At 41.3% G+C, this 19,944-nt stretch overlaps 1 protein-coding gene and 1 long non-coding RNA gene across 3 annotated transcripts in view; both read right to left on the reverse strand.

Annotated features, from left to right (window-relative positions):
* Positions 1 to 19,944, reverse strand: part of mbtps1 (membrane-bound transcription factor peptidase, site 1) — a 53,939-nt gene that overhangs the window by 14,435 nt on the left and 19,560 nt on the right. For both annotated transcript variants that reach the window (XM_061772646.1, XM_061772647.1), the window contains 9 exons: positions 19,182 to 19,249; positions 18,899 to 19,001; positions 15,551 to 15,702; positions 14,299 to 14,460; positions 9,049 to 9,193; positions 8,716 to 8,904; positions 8,442 to 8,614; positions 8,207 to 8,322; positions 2,053 to 2,209 (listed from right to left, as the gene is read on the reverse strand). In XM_061772646.1, coding sequence (XP_061628630.1) covers positions 2,053 to 2,209; positions 8,207 to 8,322; positions 8,442 to 8,614; positions 8,716 to 8,904; positions 9,049 to 9,193; positions 14,299 to 14,460; positions 15,551 to 15,702; positions 18,899 to 19,001; positions 19,182 to 19,249 — 1,265 coding nt within the window. The remainder of the gene's footprint in view (positions 1 to 2,052; positions 2,210 to 8,206; positions 8,323 to 8,441; positions 8,615 to 8,715; positions 8,905 to 9,048; positions 9,194 to 14,298; positions 14,461 to 15,550; positions 15,703 to 18,898; positions 19,002 to 19,181; positions 19,250 to 19,944) is intronic.
* On the reverse strand, positions 5,885 to 8,200 carry LOC133477661 (uncharacterized). Its single transcript, XR_009788444.1, has 2 exons — positions 7,214 to 8,200; positions 5,885 to 6,798 (listed from the first exon to the last, which is right to left on the reverse strand). It is a non-coding gene; the product is annotated as an uncharacterized LOC133477661 (long non-coding RNA).

Consider the following 19,944-nt stretch of genomic DNA (forward strand, 5'->3'; position numbering starts at 1 on the left):
GAAGCGGTGGATAAGTCCGTAAGTAAAACTGGACTGCCCTGGGAAAAAATGGTGGGATTAACTACAAATGGTGCACCTGCAAAATGTGGAGGAAAAACAGGCTTGGTTGGATTAATGAAAGAGAAAATGCAAAAACAGAGCATTCACACGTTATTCTACCTTAATTTTTTTATACATTATATTTGGTTACATTTATACTGTTTTACATTTACATCTGGCCCTTTGAGGGCAGCCATTATGCAGATGTGGCCCATGGTGAAAATGAGTTTGACAACGCTGGTTTATTACATTCGCCAGCCTGCGAGCTAATGAGCTAGCAAGCTAATACCTGTATTAGACTACAAGACAAATTGAATCTTTCACAATTGCAGTATGTCAGACTACTGCCATAAAATCTTGGTCATAAAATCTCGGTCAGACAGTGGCAGCACAACACGACAAGTATTCCGATACCACCGTATTCCGTCTTTTACGATCACTGGGTTCTATCTTGTCAAATCAAACACTGAGAGGCATAACCAGAAAACGTGTCACCGGTCAATGTGACCAGTTACACCAGTTACCATGGCGACGACAACAACAATGGATCACACCAATGTGTAATGTGGGGGGGACAAAATTAGAGAAAAATGTCTGGTGGTTGTCATCAGTGCTCGGGAGTAAACATTCATTCAAGGATTGCTTGAGGTATATGATACGGCTCGCAAGCAGGCAACAAAACGTTATGTACATGCATTGCCTTTAATAGGAATGTTACCCCCGTTAACATGGCCACCATGTAGGCACGTCCCTCAGCCAGCCTGTTATAGCGTATCGATCTTCTATTCATATATGTGGTCATAACGTTATATCAAACACAAACATCTAACACAACCTGTGTGCTAATGGTAAATAAATTATCGTTAGCCGTGCACTAATGTTAACGTTTACAGCGTCAAGCAAGTAGCTCACAGCTGTTGATGCTAATATTAGCAGCTAACAGCTTACAGAGATGACTGTCCCTCTTCATCAAAAATAGAATCAGACACAATGTAATCCCTTTTTAGATGCTCGTGTATCACTGTTGTACTGCCATGAGAGGCGCGTTCAGTCTCGCAAGTTTCAATTCGCTTTCCGCTAAGTATAAATGCTTAAACCTCTGAGCGCTGTAGTTTTTGCGGGTATGGCATAGCTGACCTGGAAGACCACTACTGAGGATGTGCATCATCACAAAAAACAACAGGCAGCGCGTCGAGTATTGGAAGGATTAAAGGGTGTTTGAGAGAAAAACAAAGCTTAAGAATCAAAATAAACAATGTCGACAAATATAAGGTACCATATTTTGGCTATTTAGACCTCCATAGACTGACTCTCTAATGTGGACTTAGTATAAAAGTGTCAATTGCACTTCAAAAAAACACCTTGGTTTTGTCATACGAGTGTCCAGAAAAGGCCCCTCTCACAATTACTTGTTTAACCCAGTTTTATTTCCACTTAGTCCATATTTGGCTAAGACCACCCCCTTTCCTCTGATTGGTTGCCTCCATGAAGAAGACCCACTTATGAGAGCACACGTGTTTGTTATGTTTTAGCGCTGCCTCAGGAGTCGAGATCTACACTAGTGACGTAGATAAGCTCAAGAAATTCGAATGACCTGATTTCAGGCCTCTTGACAGAAAACATCTGGGACTCAGGAATGTGTGGACGATTATAATTCCTATTTCACACGTTTACTGAGCCAATACTACATCCCAAATACTAGAAAAAGTTGTTTTGGTAAAATATGGCACATTTATAATTGACGATTTTGATCGTCGATGTTGTCGTGACTAATCGTGGCAGACCTACCAGAAAGGCTTGGGTGGAATATTAATGGTACAACAAGGAGATGTCGGAATCTAAAATGTGGTACATTTTGCATCGAATAAAAAGTTTAAAAGCACAGCTAATGTTGGGATGTTAATGCTTTTTAATCAGTAAACTGTGTCAGAATACAGCTTAAGTAAAAAACTGTTGAAAGGAGCTACTTATATTCACTGCAACATCAACCACCAAAGAGTAAGTAGAGAGTACCTGGTGTTTTCGTCATAGAATTTGACCTTCCTCATGACAGAAGTGTTGTACCAGTCGCTGAAGATAATGAGTGAAAGCCCATTGTCGATGTCCCTCCTCAGTTTGGTGATCTCTTCAGGGAAATATTCCTCCTCGCTGTCAACCATCAGCAATGTCCCTGGTCAAAAAGTCAAAGAGCCCACCTTGTTTATTTCTCCTAATTGTCTAAAGCTGTAGCACACATTTTAAACAGCATGCTTTTGAAACTGTGTCAAAAAAAACATTCCAATTCCCAAAAAAAACATTCCAATATTTAAGATGGCAAATCCTTACGTGTGTGGTCAACACACAGTTGATCCACTGGCTCCATGATTGTAACATGCCACAAAACCGGTTAAGAAATGACCTGAAGATTGCACAGTTGCCGTGCTTTTGAGTGTTTACATAATTTGTCTCACGAGTTGGGACGGGCGAAAGGTTAAAAAACATACTGTAAAAATATTTGTTTTTATTTTGTTATCCAGTTTTTCCGTTCACTTATTGCAAATAATAAAAAGCAAATGACAATGACATTATTCAAATTTCTTAATTTCTCTAATTTGTTTTTTGTTTTTGTTTTTCCTCATATCAAAGCTTATATCATAGCTTTCCAACTTTTTTTTTTTTCACCATTAAAGTAACTCCCCCAAAATTTCAGCTTTTCTAGGAAGTTTTGTTTTGGCATTTTTGTAGTTACAATCCTACAGCACAAGCCATGGCACGAAGAGCATCCATAGCATCAGCGAGATCTCATTGTTCAACGGTATCAGTCAGGAGAGGGGTACAAAAGAATTTCCAAGGCATTAAATATACCATAGAAGATATGGCAAAACTGTGACATTACTAAGAAAACTGGTCAGGGATGCTGCAAGAGGCGGACAGCAAGAAATTTATTGCAAATACTGGCTGTTTAGTACGTGATAACAGTTTCCCTCTTCTTCGTATGTCTGGATTATGGGTTAGGGCGGCAAGACGAAAGGCTTATTTGATAAAGAAAAACATCCAAGCCCGGCTACATTTTGCAAAAAACAAAACAAAGCAAATTTATTTATATAGCACAATTCATACGCAAGGTAACTCAATGTGCTTTACATGATTAAAAGCATTTAAAAACAAAGAAAAACAACAGCTTATAAACATTTAAAACAAATAAAATAAGAGGACAATTAAAACAGCGTAGAGTGAAAGAAATGTCATTTAAAAGTGAAAATGCTCTAAAAAGCATTAGAAAAAAAAATTTTTAGTAGTTTTTAACCTAAGCTTTAAAACATTCACACTTGGGGCTGATGTCATTTCTGTTGGCAACTTATTCCATATTTGTGCAGCATAATAGCTAAATGCTGCTTCACCATATTTCCTTTGGACTCTTGGCTCCACGATTTGACCAGAGTCTGTCAATCTCAGAGCCCTTCTGGGTTTATATTCCATTAGCATGTCTTTCATGTATTCAGGACCTAAACCATTTAGTGATTTATAGACCAGTAGCAGAACTTTAAAATCTATTCTAAAGCTGTCTGGGAGCCAGTGTAAAGATTTTAGGATTGGATTAATATGCTCTGACTTCTTTGTTCTTGTCACAACCCGAGCCGCAGCATTTTGAATGAGATACAGCTGTTTAATCAGAATCATCTTTATTTGCCAAATATGTCCAAAAAACACACAAGGAATTTGTCTCCGGTAATTGGAGCCGCTCTAGTACGACAACAGACAGTCAACTGACAGAGAACACTTTTGGGACAAAGACATTGAGAAAAACAGTCACTCTGCAATAAAGGGTTGCTAGTTATCTGGTAATGCCGGTACATTATTATTATTTTTTTTTTAACAATTGTGCAAAAAGATGCACAGTCCTCTAGCACTTAGGCACTTCGAATGACAAATATTGCAATAGTCCGGTGCAATGACCATTGTGGGGCGCCGAGACTTCAAGCGAGTAGTACGATAGTCTGGGACAATGTTGATTGTGGAAATGTTGCAGATACTCCTCAGTCAGTGTGCAAATGGAGCAGATGCTACTCTGGCATGAGTTAATGCTTTTTGGGGGGAGTCCAGTCAGAAGACCATTAAAATAGTCAAGTCTAATTTAGATGAAAGCACGGATGAGCTTCTCCTGGTCTACTTGGCACATGCAAGCCATCACTCTGGATATGTTCTTCAGATGGTACAAGGCAGTTTTAGTCATTGATTTGACATGACTGTTGAAAGTCAGGTCGGAAACTATCAGTACACCAAGGTTTCGGACTTGGTCTTTGGTTTTTAAAGAGAGTGACTCCAGGTATTTACTAATAGCAATCCTCTTTTCTTTATTGCTAAAAACAATTATCTTTTTTATCTTTGTTTTATTGAAGAAAATGTTGTGTCATCCAGTTATTTATCTGTTTTAGACAGTGACACAACACCTCAATTGAACTGTAGTCATCTGGAGAAACCGCGAGATGTAACTGTGTGTCAGCTGCATACCTATGATAGTCAAAATTAAAGTTCTGAAGAATTTGACCCAATGGTAGCATATACAGGGAGGGGTTCAAGAACTGACCCTTGAGGGACCCCTTAGGTCATTGCCATTTGATGAGACTGAACACTTCCAATTGTTACAAAATACCTCCTTTCCTCCAGGTAGGACCTGAACCATTTAAGGACTGTTCCATTTAGTCCTGCCCACGTTTCCAACCTTTTCAGCAGTATATTATGATCCACCGTATCAAAAGCCGCACTGAGATCCAACAAGACCAGAATTAACAGCTTTCCCAAGTCAGTATTCAAACTTATATCATTCAGCAATTTGATAAGGGCAGATTCTGTACTGCGATGAGCTCGGAAACCTGATTGAAATTTGTCAAAAAGTCCAGTTAAAGAAATTTCTGAGTTGATTAAAAACAACTTTCTCAACCATCTTGGCTATAGAAGGGAGACTTGAGATGGGTCTACAGCTTGCTAATATATAAGTGTCGAGCGTTCTATTTTTCAGAAGAGGCTTAAAGGCAGCAACTTTAAGAGCTTTAGGAAACTCGCCTGACTGAATTGAGCAACTGATCATTTGCTGCAAATCAGTTAGCACAGACTTTGCAATAGCTTTGAAGAAGTAAGATGGTATTGAGTCAAGACAGCTCGTTGATGGTTTCAGCTGCTGAACCGTTTTCTCTCCAGTTTTTTGGTCAACTGTGTCAAATTCTGACATGGTAATAGAGTTTTTCCTGAGTGGCTTCAGATGTAGTATCATTTTGCTGATTTGTGCTGATATAGAACCTGATGGATTGTATTTTTTTTTGCACACGCACTCACAATCAATAAGTCTCTTCAGCAGCTTCTTCATTAAGTAATTTAAGTGAATAAATCAAATGTTTCTGTAGGGCCCAATATATGTGTTGTTGGTTTTTGGGCAGTTAAAAATTTAAATAGTGACAGGTGTGTGTCGACTCCCATATATATTTTTTTTGTTTGTTTTATTTGATGTTCATGCTCTGATTTTTTTTTTTAAATCTGAAGTTACGTTATTCGAGTAGTTTTTTAATTGAGTACTTTTTTAAGTAAATATTTGGATGTCTACTTTTTACTTTTACTTGAGTCATATTTTTCTAGAGTAACAGTACTCTTACTTGAGTACAATATTTGGCCTCGGTCACCTCTGTCTAGATCAGTGATTTCCAACCTTTATGGAACCAAGACATAATTTACAATTGAAAAATCTCATGGCACACCGACAAACAAAAATGTCACAAAAGGTGGATAGATTAATTACTGTATGTACTTCCTGCCATCTAATAGAAGAGCATTTCTTTGTTCTGTCTGTCACTATGCCTCACTGGCATAAATCGATGAATAAAGATACATTATTTCTTGGAAATAAATAATTTTCTGTGCAATTAAGTAAAATTTTATAATTTCCCACAGCACACCTGAATAGCCCTCACAGCACACTAATGTGCCCCGGCACAGTGGTTGGGAATCACTGGTCTAGATCATAGGTTGTAATGTCATTAATCAACATTGATTTGTTACCCAGTGACCTGATATTGAATAGAGCTAGTCTCACAGAGATCACTAGAGACAATGGTTTGATAGATTCACATTTTATCTTCACTACGTTTGTAGTTCTACTTTTTTTTTTTGCCATATTTCTTTGACCAATTTTCTGTCCCTTGTAATTTCAGGGATGAAAAATGCCTGCTCTCCATAGGGGTCTGACTTATTCTGGAAAAGACCCTGTAGATGTCAGTCAGATTTGCAGATAAGATTTTTCATGGGTGGAGGAGGGGCCCTTCGCATCTTCATGGATGGTTGTTTCAGGCGAGGGGGGTGGGAGGAAGATCTTGGCGTGGTGTGCGCTGGATTCCAATATACACAATAGCCTTCATCCTGTCCGTCACACCTAACAGGGCATTTAGGCTAGTAGAGAGTGAGTTTTGCGTTGGGCTTTGGTCCAGTGGGGCAGGGAGGGTGTAGGGGAGTCCAAGTGCTCCCTCATCTCATTCCTCATTCGTTCCTCTGATTGTTTGGGTGACGCTGGTGACTCCATCTGCGCCTCGTGTCGCCTTATCTCTTGTTCCTCCGATTGTTTGGGAATAACTGCAGACTCCTGCGCTTTTTGTCCTTCAGCCGTGTCAACAAGGCCAATGTTTTCCTTTCGAGCCGCTGAATGACGTACACAGTAAAAATGTTGGCAGCCAATAACTTAACCCCTTGTCTATTTAGACAGAAACCGTCTGCCTTGTAAAGATGTCTGCACTCCTAAAAAACACAGAAATTGTCAATGAAACTCACAGATAGTGCAGTACAGACTTCTTTGAGCTACGCATTTAATTAACTGAGCCTACTAAAACATTCATCTCCAAATCATTGGGAGAGGTCCACTTATGAAAATCTCAGCATCCAAACATTGCACTTTTGTTGAATAAAATCCTACCTATGATTGCTGCTTAACAACATCCAGGGCCCCTGTATATATAATGACAGATTTCACAGTTGGGTGCTCATTAGTGATCTCCAGGATATTTTTTTAGAGATGTCAGACACCATGTCATTGATAAAACACAGTACTTTGGTGGTCTTCTCACTGCAATAAGGTTTCACATACTTGACCGCTCCATCACCAACTATTAACGTTTGGGGTGCCATTTTTTTCTTGGAAGATTTTGTTTCATACCTTTCAGTGGTGGTGGAGGATGAGCATTCTTTGCCAGGGTCTTGTAAAAGTGGCTCAGATCTATTTGTAAGTCTGATGTCATTGTTTTGCATCGATTGGCATACTCTTTTCTTGCCCTTCGTTGTAGTGACCGTCCACGGGCGCTCTCTCGGGGTTGAAGAAGCACACAATGCAGGCCAGCCGGATTTCTCGCTAATCTGCTGGTTTTGTGTCCTCCCTTTTAGATGTTGTCCCGTATCTTTCGGCTTTGCTCCCAGTAGATTCCAAGGAGAATTGCTGGATGATCCATTACTGTTTGCACAGTCCACATCCATCCTCTTTGCTGAGCTAAGTGGCTGTCTATTAGCACGCTTCGGCTCACCATTTTGAGACATCGGTAGAATGGTTTCACTCAAAGACTGTCCATTTACATCCACATTAACTTCAAGACGGTGGATATTCGTTTCCAGGACCGCCATCTTCTGTAGCTGTTTGTGATAGTATTCAGTGGAAAAAGGGGGCATCTTGTTGCTGGTCTCGTAGCTAATAACAGGCTTGTGCTAATTAGCAGCCCACGCTCACGTAATCGTAAGGGGGTATAAAAAAATATTGGAATATGGCAACAACTGACTGTATCTACAGAAAAAAAGTACAATCCCACAAGTTTAAAAATATCCAGGAGTCGCTTCTTCTAATTTCTTTGGAAGAAAAACAAGCTTATCATCAAGAAAAATCTAAACAAAGGCGAAGCAAGCAGAGCGAGCAGAAAATTTGCGACAAGAAAAAACTGTTTAAGGGAGTGTAGATTGCAACCAGGTTATTATACATATTTTTGTATTTTCCCCTTTACAGATTTCAGTTTGTTTTTCAATTGAGTTGTAAAGGTTGTAGATAAAGGTGGAAAATGTCTTGAAATGCTTTATCTTGGTCTCATTTTTTTTTAATACACAAAAACCTGGTATTCAAACAGCGATGTGGAGACTCCAGTGTAGGTATGATAATCTGTATTCCTACCATATTGGCTGGCATCAAAGCAAGTGATAGGAGCACCCAACACTTCAACAAAGTACCCCATGCTTCTCAGGTGCTGGTACATGTCCCTGAAGTTCGTGTGAATATGGTCACCATTCCTAGAAACACAATTCAAAGGAAACTCAAAGCATTGTACTGGGTTGTCTGATAATTATTTTATTAACTGAAATTTAGATTTGATGGTTTCACAGATAGTCATCAGTTAACACACACATACCAATCAAGTGGGTCATTTTTCATGCGGAGGTTATCGCGTGGAAAGTAGCCAGGTGGGTAACGCAGGTTGTGGTACTGGTCCCACAACACCCTTTTATTGCGTGGAGGAGTTGGGACAATCTTCACCTTAATGGGCAGTTTCACTGTGGAGGTCAGTTCCCCTTCCACCTCCGACTGATACAAGTGACAACAATTACCATTTTCCCAAACAACCACAGTGACAAGAAGTGTCATGTTAAAGACAAAAAATAACAAGTTTGGCTCTCCTAACTCACATCATTCTCTGCAGGTGAGGCCACAGTCATCATTACGTGACCTTGGGCAATCCCTTCCCAGGATGCAGCTTTCTTGGCAACGGATATGGAGACAGCCAGATAGCCGGCCCATGGCCACAACACCGGTGAGTATGAGACGGCCACATCAATATGGTCACCATTCTGAGGAAGGTAGGGCTGCCAAATAGGCTGAATAAGAGAGACAAATTTGGAGACATCATCAAGATGCAAAACCAGGTCAGGTACAGTACATTAGGTACAGTATGTAGCTATGTGTAATTCGATGACAAGATGAATAGAACATGTGAAAATTTGATTGAAAATTGTGTTCACCTTGTCCACAATTCTGCCAGTGACACCCATGCCGTTAAGAATAGTGACATTAACAATGGTGGGCATTCCTCCATAGTAGATGGGTTGAGAGCAGTAAGGCCACATGTATGGACACTCAGTCAGGTCAATGTAGCTGGGAGAAAGACTGGCAGCAGAAAAGAGACATTATTTTTGATGAATTTTTCTGGAAAAATACAAGTCCAGACACCTATTCCTATTCCTGTTTATTCATTTGAACATTTCCCATCTTAATTGTTTTATTTTCTTTGTACTACTTGATTTATTTTCACTATGTTTTATGGAGACCTTGAGTGGTTTGAAAGGCGCTTATTAATAAAATGAAGTTATGAGTTTCAGTAATAGATGGTTTTCCCGTGACATCACACGCTGCCATGTTGCCATTGGACGCACTGTTTTGTCCCAGTGCTTATTGAGTGTTTGAATAGATAATCGTCCCAGTCTCTGCCACCAACATCGCGGAAAAATACTGATCACATAATCGCAAACTATCAGGAAGACATGTATTGAACACGTCATTTATTCCTTTCAACCTGAGTAATTTGTGATGGTTAATTTATAGTATAGTATAGATCAGGGTCCCCTCCTTGAGCCGTCACCTTATCGTGATGGAGGGTTTGTGTGTCCCAATGATCCTAGGAGCTAGGTTGTCTGGGGCTTTATGCCCCTGGCAGGGTAACCCATGGCAAACAGGTCCTAGGTGAGGGACCAGACAAAGCACAGCTCAAAGACCCCTTATGAAGAAGACAAATTATGGACTCAGGTTTCACTTGCCCGGACGCGGGTCACCGGGGCCCCCCTCTGGAGCCAGGCCTGGAGGTGGGGCTCGAAGGAGAGTGCCTGGTGGCCGGGCCTGCACCCATGGGGCCCGGCCGGGCACAGCCCGAAAGGGTGACGTGGGTCCCCCTTCCCATGGGCTCACTACCTGTGGGAGGGGCCATAGGAGTCGGGTGCAGTGCGAGCTGGGCGGTGGCCGAAGGCGGGGACCTTGGCGATCCGATCCCCGGCTACAGAAGCTGGCTCTAGGGACGTGGAATGTCACCTCTCTGGCAGGGAAGGAGCCCGAGCTGGTGTGTGAGGTTGAGAGGTTCCGACTAGATATAGTCGGACTCGCCTCCACGCACAGCTTGGGCTCTGGTACCAGTCCTCTCGAGAGGGGTTGGACTCTCTTCCACCCACGGTGAGAGGCGCCGAGCAGGTGTGGGTATACTTATTGCTCCCCGGCTCGGCGCCTGTACGTTGGAGTTCACCCCGGTGGACGGGAGGGTAGCCTCCCTCCGCCTTCGGGTGGGGGGACGGGTCCTGACTGTTGTTTGTGCCTATACACCAAACAGCAGTTCAGAGTACCCACCCTTTTTGGAGTCCTTGGAGGGGGTGCAGGAAGCGCTCCCGCTGGGGACTCCATTGTTCTGCTGGGGGACTTCAATGCTCACGTGGGCAATGACAGTGAGACCTGGAAGGACGTGATTGGGAGGAACGGCCCACCCGATCAGAACCCGAGCGGTATTCTGTTATTGGACTTCTGTGCTCATCACGGTTTGTCCAAAACGAACACCATGTTCAAGCATAAGGGTGTCCACACGTGCACTTTGCACCAGGACACCCTAGGTCGCAGTTCGATGATCGACTTTGTGGTCGTGTCATCGGACTTGCGGCCGCATGTCTTGGACACTTGGGTAAAGAGAGGGGCGGAGCTCTCAAGTATCTTGGGGTCTTGTTCACGAGTGAGGGAAGAATGGAACGGGAGATCGACAGGCGGATCGGTGAAGCATCTGCAGTGATGCGGACTTTGTGTCGATCCGTTGTGGTAAAGAAGGAGCTAAGCCGAAAGGCAAAGCTCTCGATTTACCGGTCGATCTACGTTCCTACCCTCACCTATGGTCACGAGCTGTGGGTCGTGACCGAAAGAACAAGATCCCGGGTACAAGCGGCCGAAATGAGTTTCCTCCACAGGGTGTCCGGGCTCTCCCTTAGAGATAAGGTGAGAAGCTCGGTCATCCGGGAGGATCTCAGAGTAGAGCCGCTGCTCCTTCACATCGAGAGGAGCCAGATGAGGTGGCTGGGGCATCTGATTCGGATGCCTCCTGGACGCCTCCCTGGTGAGGTGTTCCGGGCACGTCCCACCGGGAGGAGACCCCGGGCACGACCCAGGACACGCTGGAGAGACTACATCCTCCGGATGGCCTGGGAACGCCTCGGGATCCCCCCGGAAGAGATGGATGAAGTGGCTGGGGAGAGGGAAGTTTGGGTGTCCCTGCTAAAGCTACTGCCACCGCGACCCGACCTCGGAAAAGCGGTAGAAAATGGACTGATGGATGGCTATAGATCAGGGTCACCAACTTTTTGAAACTGAGAGCTACTTCTTGGGTACTGATTAGTGCAAAGGGCTATCAGTTTGATACACATTTTTGAAAATATTTCGGTGTAAATCATCCCCTCGTCCGTCCGTAGCTTCTCTCTATGAATGCTATGGTTTGCTGATGCGCACAATACTAACCTTTGACTTTTTAGAAAATATTGTCATTCCACATTTACACCTATGCAGGTGTGATTTAATAAAGAATAGCAACAAAATAAGTTAGAAACAGCCCAATGGTAAGTGGTGGTGATATTTTTTTTGAGCATAGCAACACAAAATAATTATCACTAGTGAGCAATTTTTGTCTGGACCTTAGGGGCTATGTTGGTGACCCCTGGTATAGTCATAGAATAAAATTTTAGTTACCAACGGCCAATAGATTTTTCAATTTTTCAAGTGAAATTCTGGTAAATGTGTGCGTTATTACTACTGTAACAACAACAGCATAAAGCTTGACACACATTACATCACCACTGTGAATCATCTCTAACTACAGCTGCCACAAAGAGCAAAGGGAGCACAAATATTGACAAGATTGTTAAGACAAGATTTCTCTTCAAAAGGATGACTACAGTCCCTATGATTTTCAATCTCCTTTTGCATTATACATACATGCCGATAAAAAGTATTGGCCCCCTTCCCAAATTCTTATATTTTTGCATAATTTCCCCACTTTAAGATCATCAAACAAATGTAAATATCAGACCAATATAACCCAAGTAAACTTAAAATGCTGTTTTTCAATTATTTGATTTATTAAGGTACAAAAATTAACTATTCAAAGTTACCTGACCCTGTGTGAAAAAGCAATGGCCCCCAAAACCTAATAACTTGTTGGGCCATCCTCAGCAGCAACAACTCAAATCAAGCTTTTTCTATAGCTGGCAATTAGGCTTTACACAATCAGGATTTTGGGGGGCGATCAGCGAGGTTTAAAAAAACGATAAGCGATCCGATCACAAGATGGAGCAATGTGTCTATTTAAATGAGTTGTTCATTTACTGTATATACTTGCGGACTTAATTGCTCCAAAAAATGTATCTTTGTTCATCTATTTATGCCAGTTAGGCATAGTGACAGACAAAACAAATGAATGGTCTTCTCTGAGATGGCAAGAAGTACATACAGTAATTAATGTATCCACTTTTTGTGACACTTTTGTTTGCTGGTGTGCCGTGAGAATTTTCAATTGTAAAATATGTGCCTTGTCTCCATAAAGGTTGGAAATCACTGCGCTAGTCAGATCTTGTATACTAATCAGTCAGGTCAAACCAACATTACAACATGACAGAAATAATGGGTGCCAACTTACTGTAATTAAATTCACACACACTAAAACTTTAGATTCAACAGATCGCCTGCATGTTCGCTTACAACCGTGAGTGCGAGCACTAGCTTGCTAGGCTACATAACGTTTTGTTGCCTGCTTGCGAGCGGTATCGTATTAAAAGTTTGTGAACATACCTCAAGCAAGCCTTAAATGAACGTCCTCTCCCGAGCATCGGTGAGCACCGACACACGTTTTTCCCCATTTTGTTCTTATAAAATCGCCATGGTAATGACTGTATCCGGTCCCATTTGAGTTGACAAGATAAAGCCCAGTGATCGTAAAAAACGGGATGCGGTGGTATCATCTTTCCTTATTTTTTTTTTTTAAGCCATTCAGAAGTTGACTTGGTGTGTTTTGGATCTTTATCCTGCTGCAGAACCCAAGTGCGCTTCAGCTTGCGGTCACAAACTGATGGCTAAACATTTTACTTCAGGATTTTCTGTTAAAGAGCAGAATTCATGGTTCCAATAATCACAGCTAGTCGCCCAGATCCTGAAGGAGCAAAGCAGCCCAAGACCATCACAGTACCACCACCATGTTTGACTGTTAGTATGATGGGTTTTTTTTTTAAAATGCTGTGCTACGTATGTAACGAGACAAAGACCTTCCAAAAAGCTCAACTTTCATCTCGTCAGTCCATATAATACTCTCCCAAATGTCTTGGGAATCATTCAGATGTTTTTTTGCAAAAGTAAGATGAGCCTTCATGTTCTTTTTGTTTAGCAGTGGTTTTTGCCTTGGAACTTTGCAGTGGGTACCATTTTTGCCCAGTCTCTTCCTTATTGTTGTGTCATGAACAGAGACCTTAACCGAGGTAAGGGAGGCCTGCAATTCTTTCGAAGTTGTCCCGAGTTCCTTTGTGGCTTCCTGGATGAGTCATTGCTGTTCTAGTCGGGTAATCTTTGCAGGCCGGCCCCTCCTGGGAAGGTTCACCTCTGTGCCATGTTTTCTCCATGTGAGGATAATAGCTCACCCTATGGTTCGCTGGAATCCGAAAGCTTTAGAAATGGCTTTTGCAACCCTTCCCAGACTTATAGATGTCAATTACTGGAATTTATTTGGATCGTGTCTTTTTGTTGCAGCTTTTTTAGAGCTTTTGTCCGACTTGATTTTGTTGGAACAGATTCTGTTTAAGTGATTTATTGATTGAACAGCTTTGGAGATAATCAAGCTTGGGTGTGATCAGTGAAAATTAACCAAAAAGTTTGATTAGTCACAATTAATTCATGATTTAACAAGGGGGTAATTACTTTTTCACACAGGCCCAAGTAACTGAAGTCTTTTTTCTTTAATAAATGAAATCATAATTTTAAAACAGAATTTTAAGTTCACTTGGGTTATAATTGTCTGATTTTTACATTTGTTTGATGATCTTAACCATTAAAGTGGGGAAACTATGCAAAAATGTAAGAATTTGAGGAGGGGGCCAAAACTTTTTCACGGCACTGTACATATGCTCGGCAAACAAACAGCACAACACATTTTTCTTTCAGAAGGTTGTTTTCAGGCCTTTAAGTTGGTCACTTAATGTGACAGGCCTTACCTGGCCTGAGGTCTGTAGCTGTTGAGGATCTGGTAAGCTCTAATCAAGTCCAGTTTCCCATGGCCCTGCTCGAACATGTTGACTCCCGGCAGCCTGCGGGCTGAGGCGATCAGAGCCTGCTTCATAGAGGCTGGGTTCACCAACTCTCGATTCAGTACAGTGCTTGAGGACAGAGGACAGGTTAGTGCGCATATGACTAATTTGGTGTCAGATAAGACTCTAGCCATATAATAAGGAAAAAGAAAAAGCGATAGACTTCTATACTGAATTGAGTGGTAATCTCCAGCGTTAGTTGTGTGTTACACTGCACAGCAGATATTTACTGCAACTCATTTTTACTGGTTTACAGAACATATCTATACATAAATTGTAATTGGTCCAAAACTCTGCTGCTCGGATCCCCACAGGATCCTCTCACACAATTCACATCACACCAGTTCTACACCAACTTCACTGGCTTCCCATTACACACCACATTATATTTAAAGTCCTGCTATTTAAATTCAAAGCAATCAATAACCTTGCCCCTTTGTATCTCACCAACCTCCTCCACATAGAGACTCATGCATTCTTTCAGGTCATCCTCATCTATTCAACTTCTACAACCCCCCGGATGATTACCATGGCGTTGAGAGCTATCAGCCGTTCAGCCCCCGATTTTTGGAACACTCTCCTAAGTCAAATTAGAAATTTGGACTCCTCCCCAATATTCAACTAATTTCTCAAAACACACCTCTTTGAAACAGGCGTATCCATTTTAATTAATTTGGTTATAATTACTTTTGTATCATTTTGTGTATTTATTTGTATTATTTTGGTTCTTGTGTTTAATACTACTTTGCTGTATTTTATTCTTAATTTTTGTATATCTTGAGTGACATGAAAGATGCCCAAAATAAAATTTACTATTATCATTACATACAACTATAAAAAAATAAAAAATAAATGACAAAAACATCTTTCACACACTGTACACTGTAGTGGATGACACAAACTTATTAACAAACAGTTTACATGCCTTAGTGACACAGTTTTCCTCGATATGTGTACAGAAATTTATTGCAAACACTTAGAATGCACATTCAACATTTTATTGAAAAAAACTTACTGGTAAACACAAATGTTAAGTATAAATACAACAGCTATCTCAATGATAATGCCAATAAAAACTTTCTAAATGAGCACGGATCAAAGCAAGCACAAATAAAAGAGTGAGACACTTGGATGACAGAGGTCAGTTAATGATAGTCACCTGGCCAGAAGTGTAACAGCTCCAGCCACCACAGGAGAGGCAACGCTGGTGCCAGAAAGAGACCGGCATCCTTCCTTCATTCCCGACCCGCGAACCCCAGAACCATAGGTGACGATATCGGGCTTCACCCTGCCGTAGCCTCCAGGCAGCTCCTGCACAGAGATGTGAGTCAGAAACAAGAGACACCACTGTGAGACTTGTCGCTCTGAATTCAAACTTTTTTTTTTTTTTCCCAGTATTGGAAATGACAGAACAGACTTCCTTGCCACCTAACATATTGCAATATAGTGTCTGGGAGTGTATGAATATGAAGAAAAATTACAATTGGGAAATATTTTGAAAGCACTTGTAACAAAAATATTGCTAATGCAGTCAAGTTGGAGAGTAAGCGAGTGCAGTCTTTTCACGTTGACCTCCCAGTTTAATGAAACATCAGAGTCAGAGTAAAATCTTAATCATATTCCAGGGAAGAGGTCTGCTTTGGCCACTGACTGATTCAAGTCCTATCAGGGATAATACTATTTGTACACATATAGACCCTTTCCGGCGGCACGGTTAGCGCGTCAGCCTCACAGTTCTGAGGACCCGGTTTCAATCCCCGGCCCCGCCTGTGTGGAGTTTGCATGTTCTCCCCGTGCCTGCGTGGGTTTTCTCCGGGCACTCCGGTTTCCTCCCACATCCCAAAAACATGCATTAATTGGAGACTCTAAATTGCCTGTAGGCATGACTGTGAGCGCGAATGGTTGTTTGTTTCTATGTGCCCTGCGATTGGCTGGCAACCAGTTCAGTGTGTACCCCGCCTCCTGCCTGATGACAGCTGGGATAGGCTCCAGCACACCCGCGACCCTAGTGAGAAGAAGCGGCTCAGAAAATGGATGGATGGATGGATAGACCCTTTCCAAAAAATTTTAATATCATGGAAAAGGTTATTTATTTCCATATTTCCATTCAAAATGTTAAACTTTCATAGATTATAGATTCAGGGCCAACAATTTAAACAATTTCAAGTATTTTTTGGTTTATTTTAATTATTTAAATTTTAATACTGTGAAGAAATCAGCCCAAATTTTGCAGGCCATAACTGTTTTAAACTGAGTGTCACACACTAACCATCTACGAAACTCAAAGCACCTGCACAGGTTTCCCCAGGTGTGGATAAATTGCTTCAGTTTGGTTCAATTGTCTCAGTTGGGTTCAATATGGGGATGACTGCAGACTTGACAACTGGCCAGAAGACCATCATTGATACCCTCCATAGGATGGGTAAGCCACAAAGTTCATAGCTAACGAGGCTGGCAGTTAAGAGAGTGCTGTATTCAAGCATATCAATGGAAAGTAGGCTTTACACGATCAGGATTTTTGGGGCCGATCACCGATCAGCGAGTTTAAAAAAAACGATACTCGATCACCGATCCGATCACAAGATGGAGGAATGTGTCTATTTAAATGACATGTTCGTTTACTATATAGACTTGTGTACTTAATTGCTCCAAAAATTATATTTACAATAAATTTATATTTGTTCCTCTATTCATGCCAGTGAGCCATAGTGACAGACAGAACAAATGAATGGTCTTCTATTAGATGGCAGGAAGTAAATACAGTAATTAATGTATCCACTTTTTGTGACATTTTTGTTTGTTGGTGTGACGTGAGATTTTTCAATTGTAAAATATGTTCCTTGGCCCCATAAAGGTTGGAAATCACTGCTCTAGTCAGATCGTGTATTCTAATCACTCAGGTCCAACCAACATTAGATGACAAAAATAATGGGTGCTAACTTACTGTAATTAAAGTACTTTATTTTTAATTAAATGACTTCACCCACACCGAAACTTTAGAGCATGATTCGACAGAATGGCGGCATGTTTAGGTCCAACCGTTCGTGCTACCACTCGCTTGCTTGGCTACGTATCGTTTTTGTTGCTTGCTTGCGACCCTTATCGTATTAAAAGTACGTGAACTTACCTCAAGAAAGCCTTAAACGAAGGTCCTCTCCTGTCCTGAGCACCGGTGACCACAAACACACGTTTTTCCCCATTTTGTCCTCATAATATAGTTGGCCCAATCCACTCTTGTTGTCGTTGCCACGGTAACCCGTGTATCCGGTCGCATTTGAGTTGACAAATTTGTCCGTCAGATATTTACAATCACCATCAAAAACCACTACATTCAGACCCATCCGGGAGATGGGCTACAATAGTTGGGTTCCTCAGGTCAAGGCACTTCTGAGCCTGAGCCAACGTAGGAATCGTCTCAACTGGGCAAAGGAGAAGAAGGAATGGACTATTGGCCAATGGTCCACGGTCCTCTTTTCCCATGAAAGTAAAGTGTGCCTTTCATTCCGGAATCAAGGTCCAAGGGTTTGGAAGAAGACTGGTGAAGAACAGAACCCAAGCTGCTTGAGGTCCAGTGTGAAATATCCAGTCAGTCAGTCATGATTTGGGTTGCAATGTCCAGTGCAGGTGTTGGGAAAGTCTGGTTTCTTAAATCCAAGGTCACCGGAACAGTCTACCAGAATGTTTAAGAGGACTTCATGATTCCTTATGCTGAGGATTTGTATGGAGATGTACATTTCATCTTCCAGCAGGACCTGGCCCCTGCCCATACTGGCAGTAGCACCAAGACCTGGTTTGATGCCCATGCTATCAGTGCTTGACTGGCCAGCTAACTTGCCGGATCTAATCTCCATTGAGAATCTATGGGGTATTATCAAGGGGAAAATGAGGGGCACCAGACCCAAAAACAAAGAACTAACAGCAAGCATCAAGGAAATCTTGGCTTCCATAACTCCCAAGCAATGCCACGGCGAATCAAGGCAGTGATTAAAGCAAAGGGATTCCCAACAAAGTATTGAAGATGAACATATCGCTTTGAAAGTACCATATTTTGATTGAGTTAATGTGACCTGAAATTTTTATTTTTTATTTTTCTACAAAAACTGAGAAGTAAGTGATTTCTTCACAGTATTCTAATTTACGAATTCCTGATTTCGTGGGTTTTATGAGCTGGAAGCCCAAATTATGTAAACATAAAACAAATAAATACTTGAAATTGTTTAAATTGTTTAAATTGTGGGCCCTGAATCTATAATCTGAATCTATAACCTATGAAAACTTTTTGAAGGGATTTATGGAAAAACTTTTCCATGACATTCACATTTTTTGGAAAGGGTCTATATCGCTGGGATGTGGATGAAGGATCAGGAAGTTACAAAATGGTTGACTAACTCCAAATCAAAGTGAAAATATTTGAGGTAAACATCTATCATGAGACCATTAAATTATTATTATTATTTTAAACAGTTACAGGATACATGAAAGTGACATTGCTCCTGCAGGGACTCACCCAGGTAGTCATGCCTCTGGAAGAAAACCTTGCAATGTTGTCTTCGAAATCTATTCCCCCGACTCCAATTACATCCATCTGGTCTGCTGGGTTATTTAGAGTTCTAACAAAGATGCAAAGAGATAATTAGTCCAGCTAAAGGCCCCTGTTTCCAGTATTGTAGGTCATGTCCATTCTATTTAGGGCTGAAATTAGACTTCGTGTGCTACTGATTACAATAGGACAATGTTGTTGATTTTTTTTCTCCCAGTTAAAACAGTTGTATGCTTAGAGATTGTCATACCCATACAGAGGTCCATCATTGCCAATTGCAGAGACCATAATAACTCTATTGGCAGTGAGTTCCCACACCTGTCAAACAAACGAACAGGGAAAAACTGAAGTTACAGACATACCATCATACTTTTTAGGGTTACAAAATGAATCAGACAAGACTAGCAGTGATATAGAAAGGGAACAAAACCCTGTTTAAAAAAATAAACAGGTTTTCTCACATTAGAATTTAACAAATCATTTGATAAATCATTAACTGTAGCCTGTACAATACAACTGAAATCTGTGAGATGGTGCCACAGTTGCTCTAAATACATGCACAAATAGAGCCCTAGTGGTGATCAAGCACAAGTCATTTTGCCCTGAATGAGAAAAGTGCAGTTTCTGCTCGGGCCCAATTTTTCTTCTTTATTTATCACTATCTAAAAATTTAAAATGACCCTCCCCTTCACCAATCCCCCCACAACGTGTTTTGATATTTGACGGGCATGAATTTGAAGTCTTGCGAGAACTCCTTCTCTACTTAGCGCTCATGCAGCACTAATGACATTTTGTACAACAATCTGACATGAGATAACTTGATTGAGAATTGTCCTGGATAAAAATCCTCTTGAAAAATGCAGGGTTTTTATTTGTTTGGTGTTTTTTAAACCACTGCTCGATGAAGTGTTCTCTAAAAAAATGGCAGTAGCTTGGAGTCGATTTTAAGTCCTTTTTCAACTTGAAAATGTCCAGCTAGCTCATCTTTAATGATGCCAGCCCATATCAGAACC

This window comes from Phyllopteryx taeniolatus, chromosome 5 (assembly GCF_024500385.1).
Source record: "Phyllopteryx taeniolatus isolate TA_2022b chromosome 5, UOR_Ptae_1.2, whole genome shotgun sequence".
In the NCBI taxonomy this organism is placed as follows: Eukaryota; Metazoa; Chordata; class Actinopteri; order Syngnathiformes; family Syngnathidae; genus Phyllopteryx; species Phyllopteryx taeniolatus.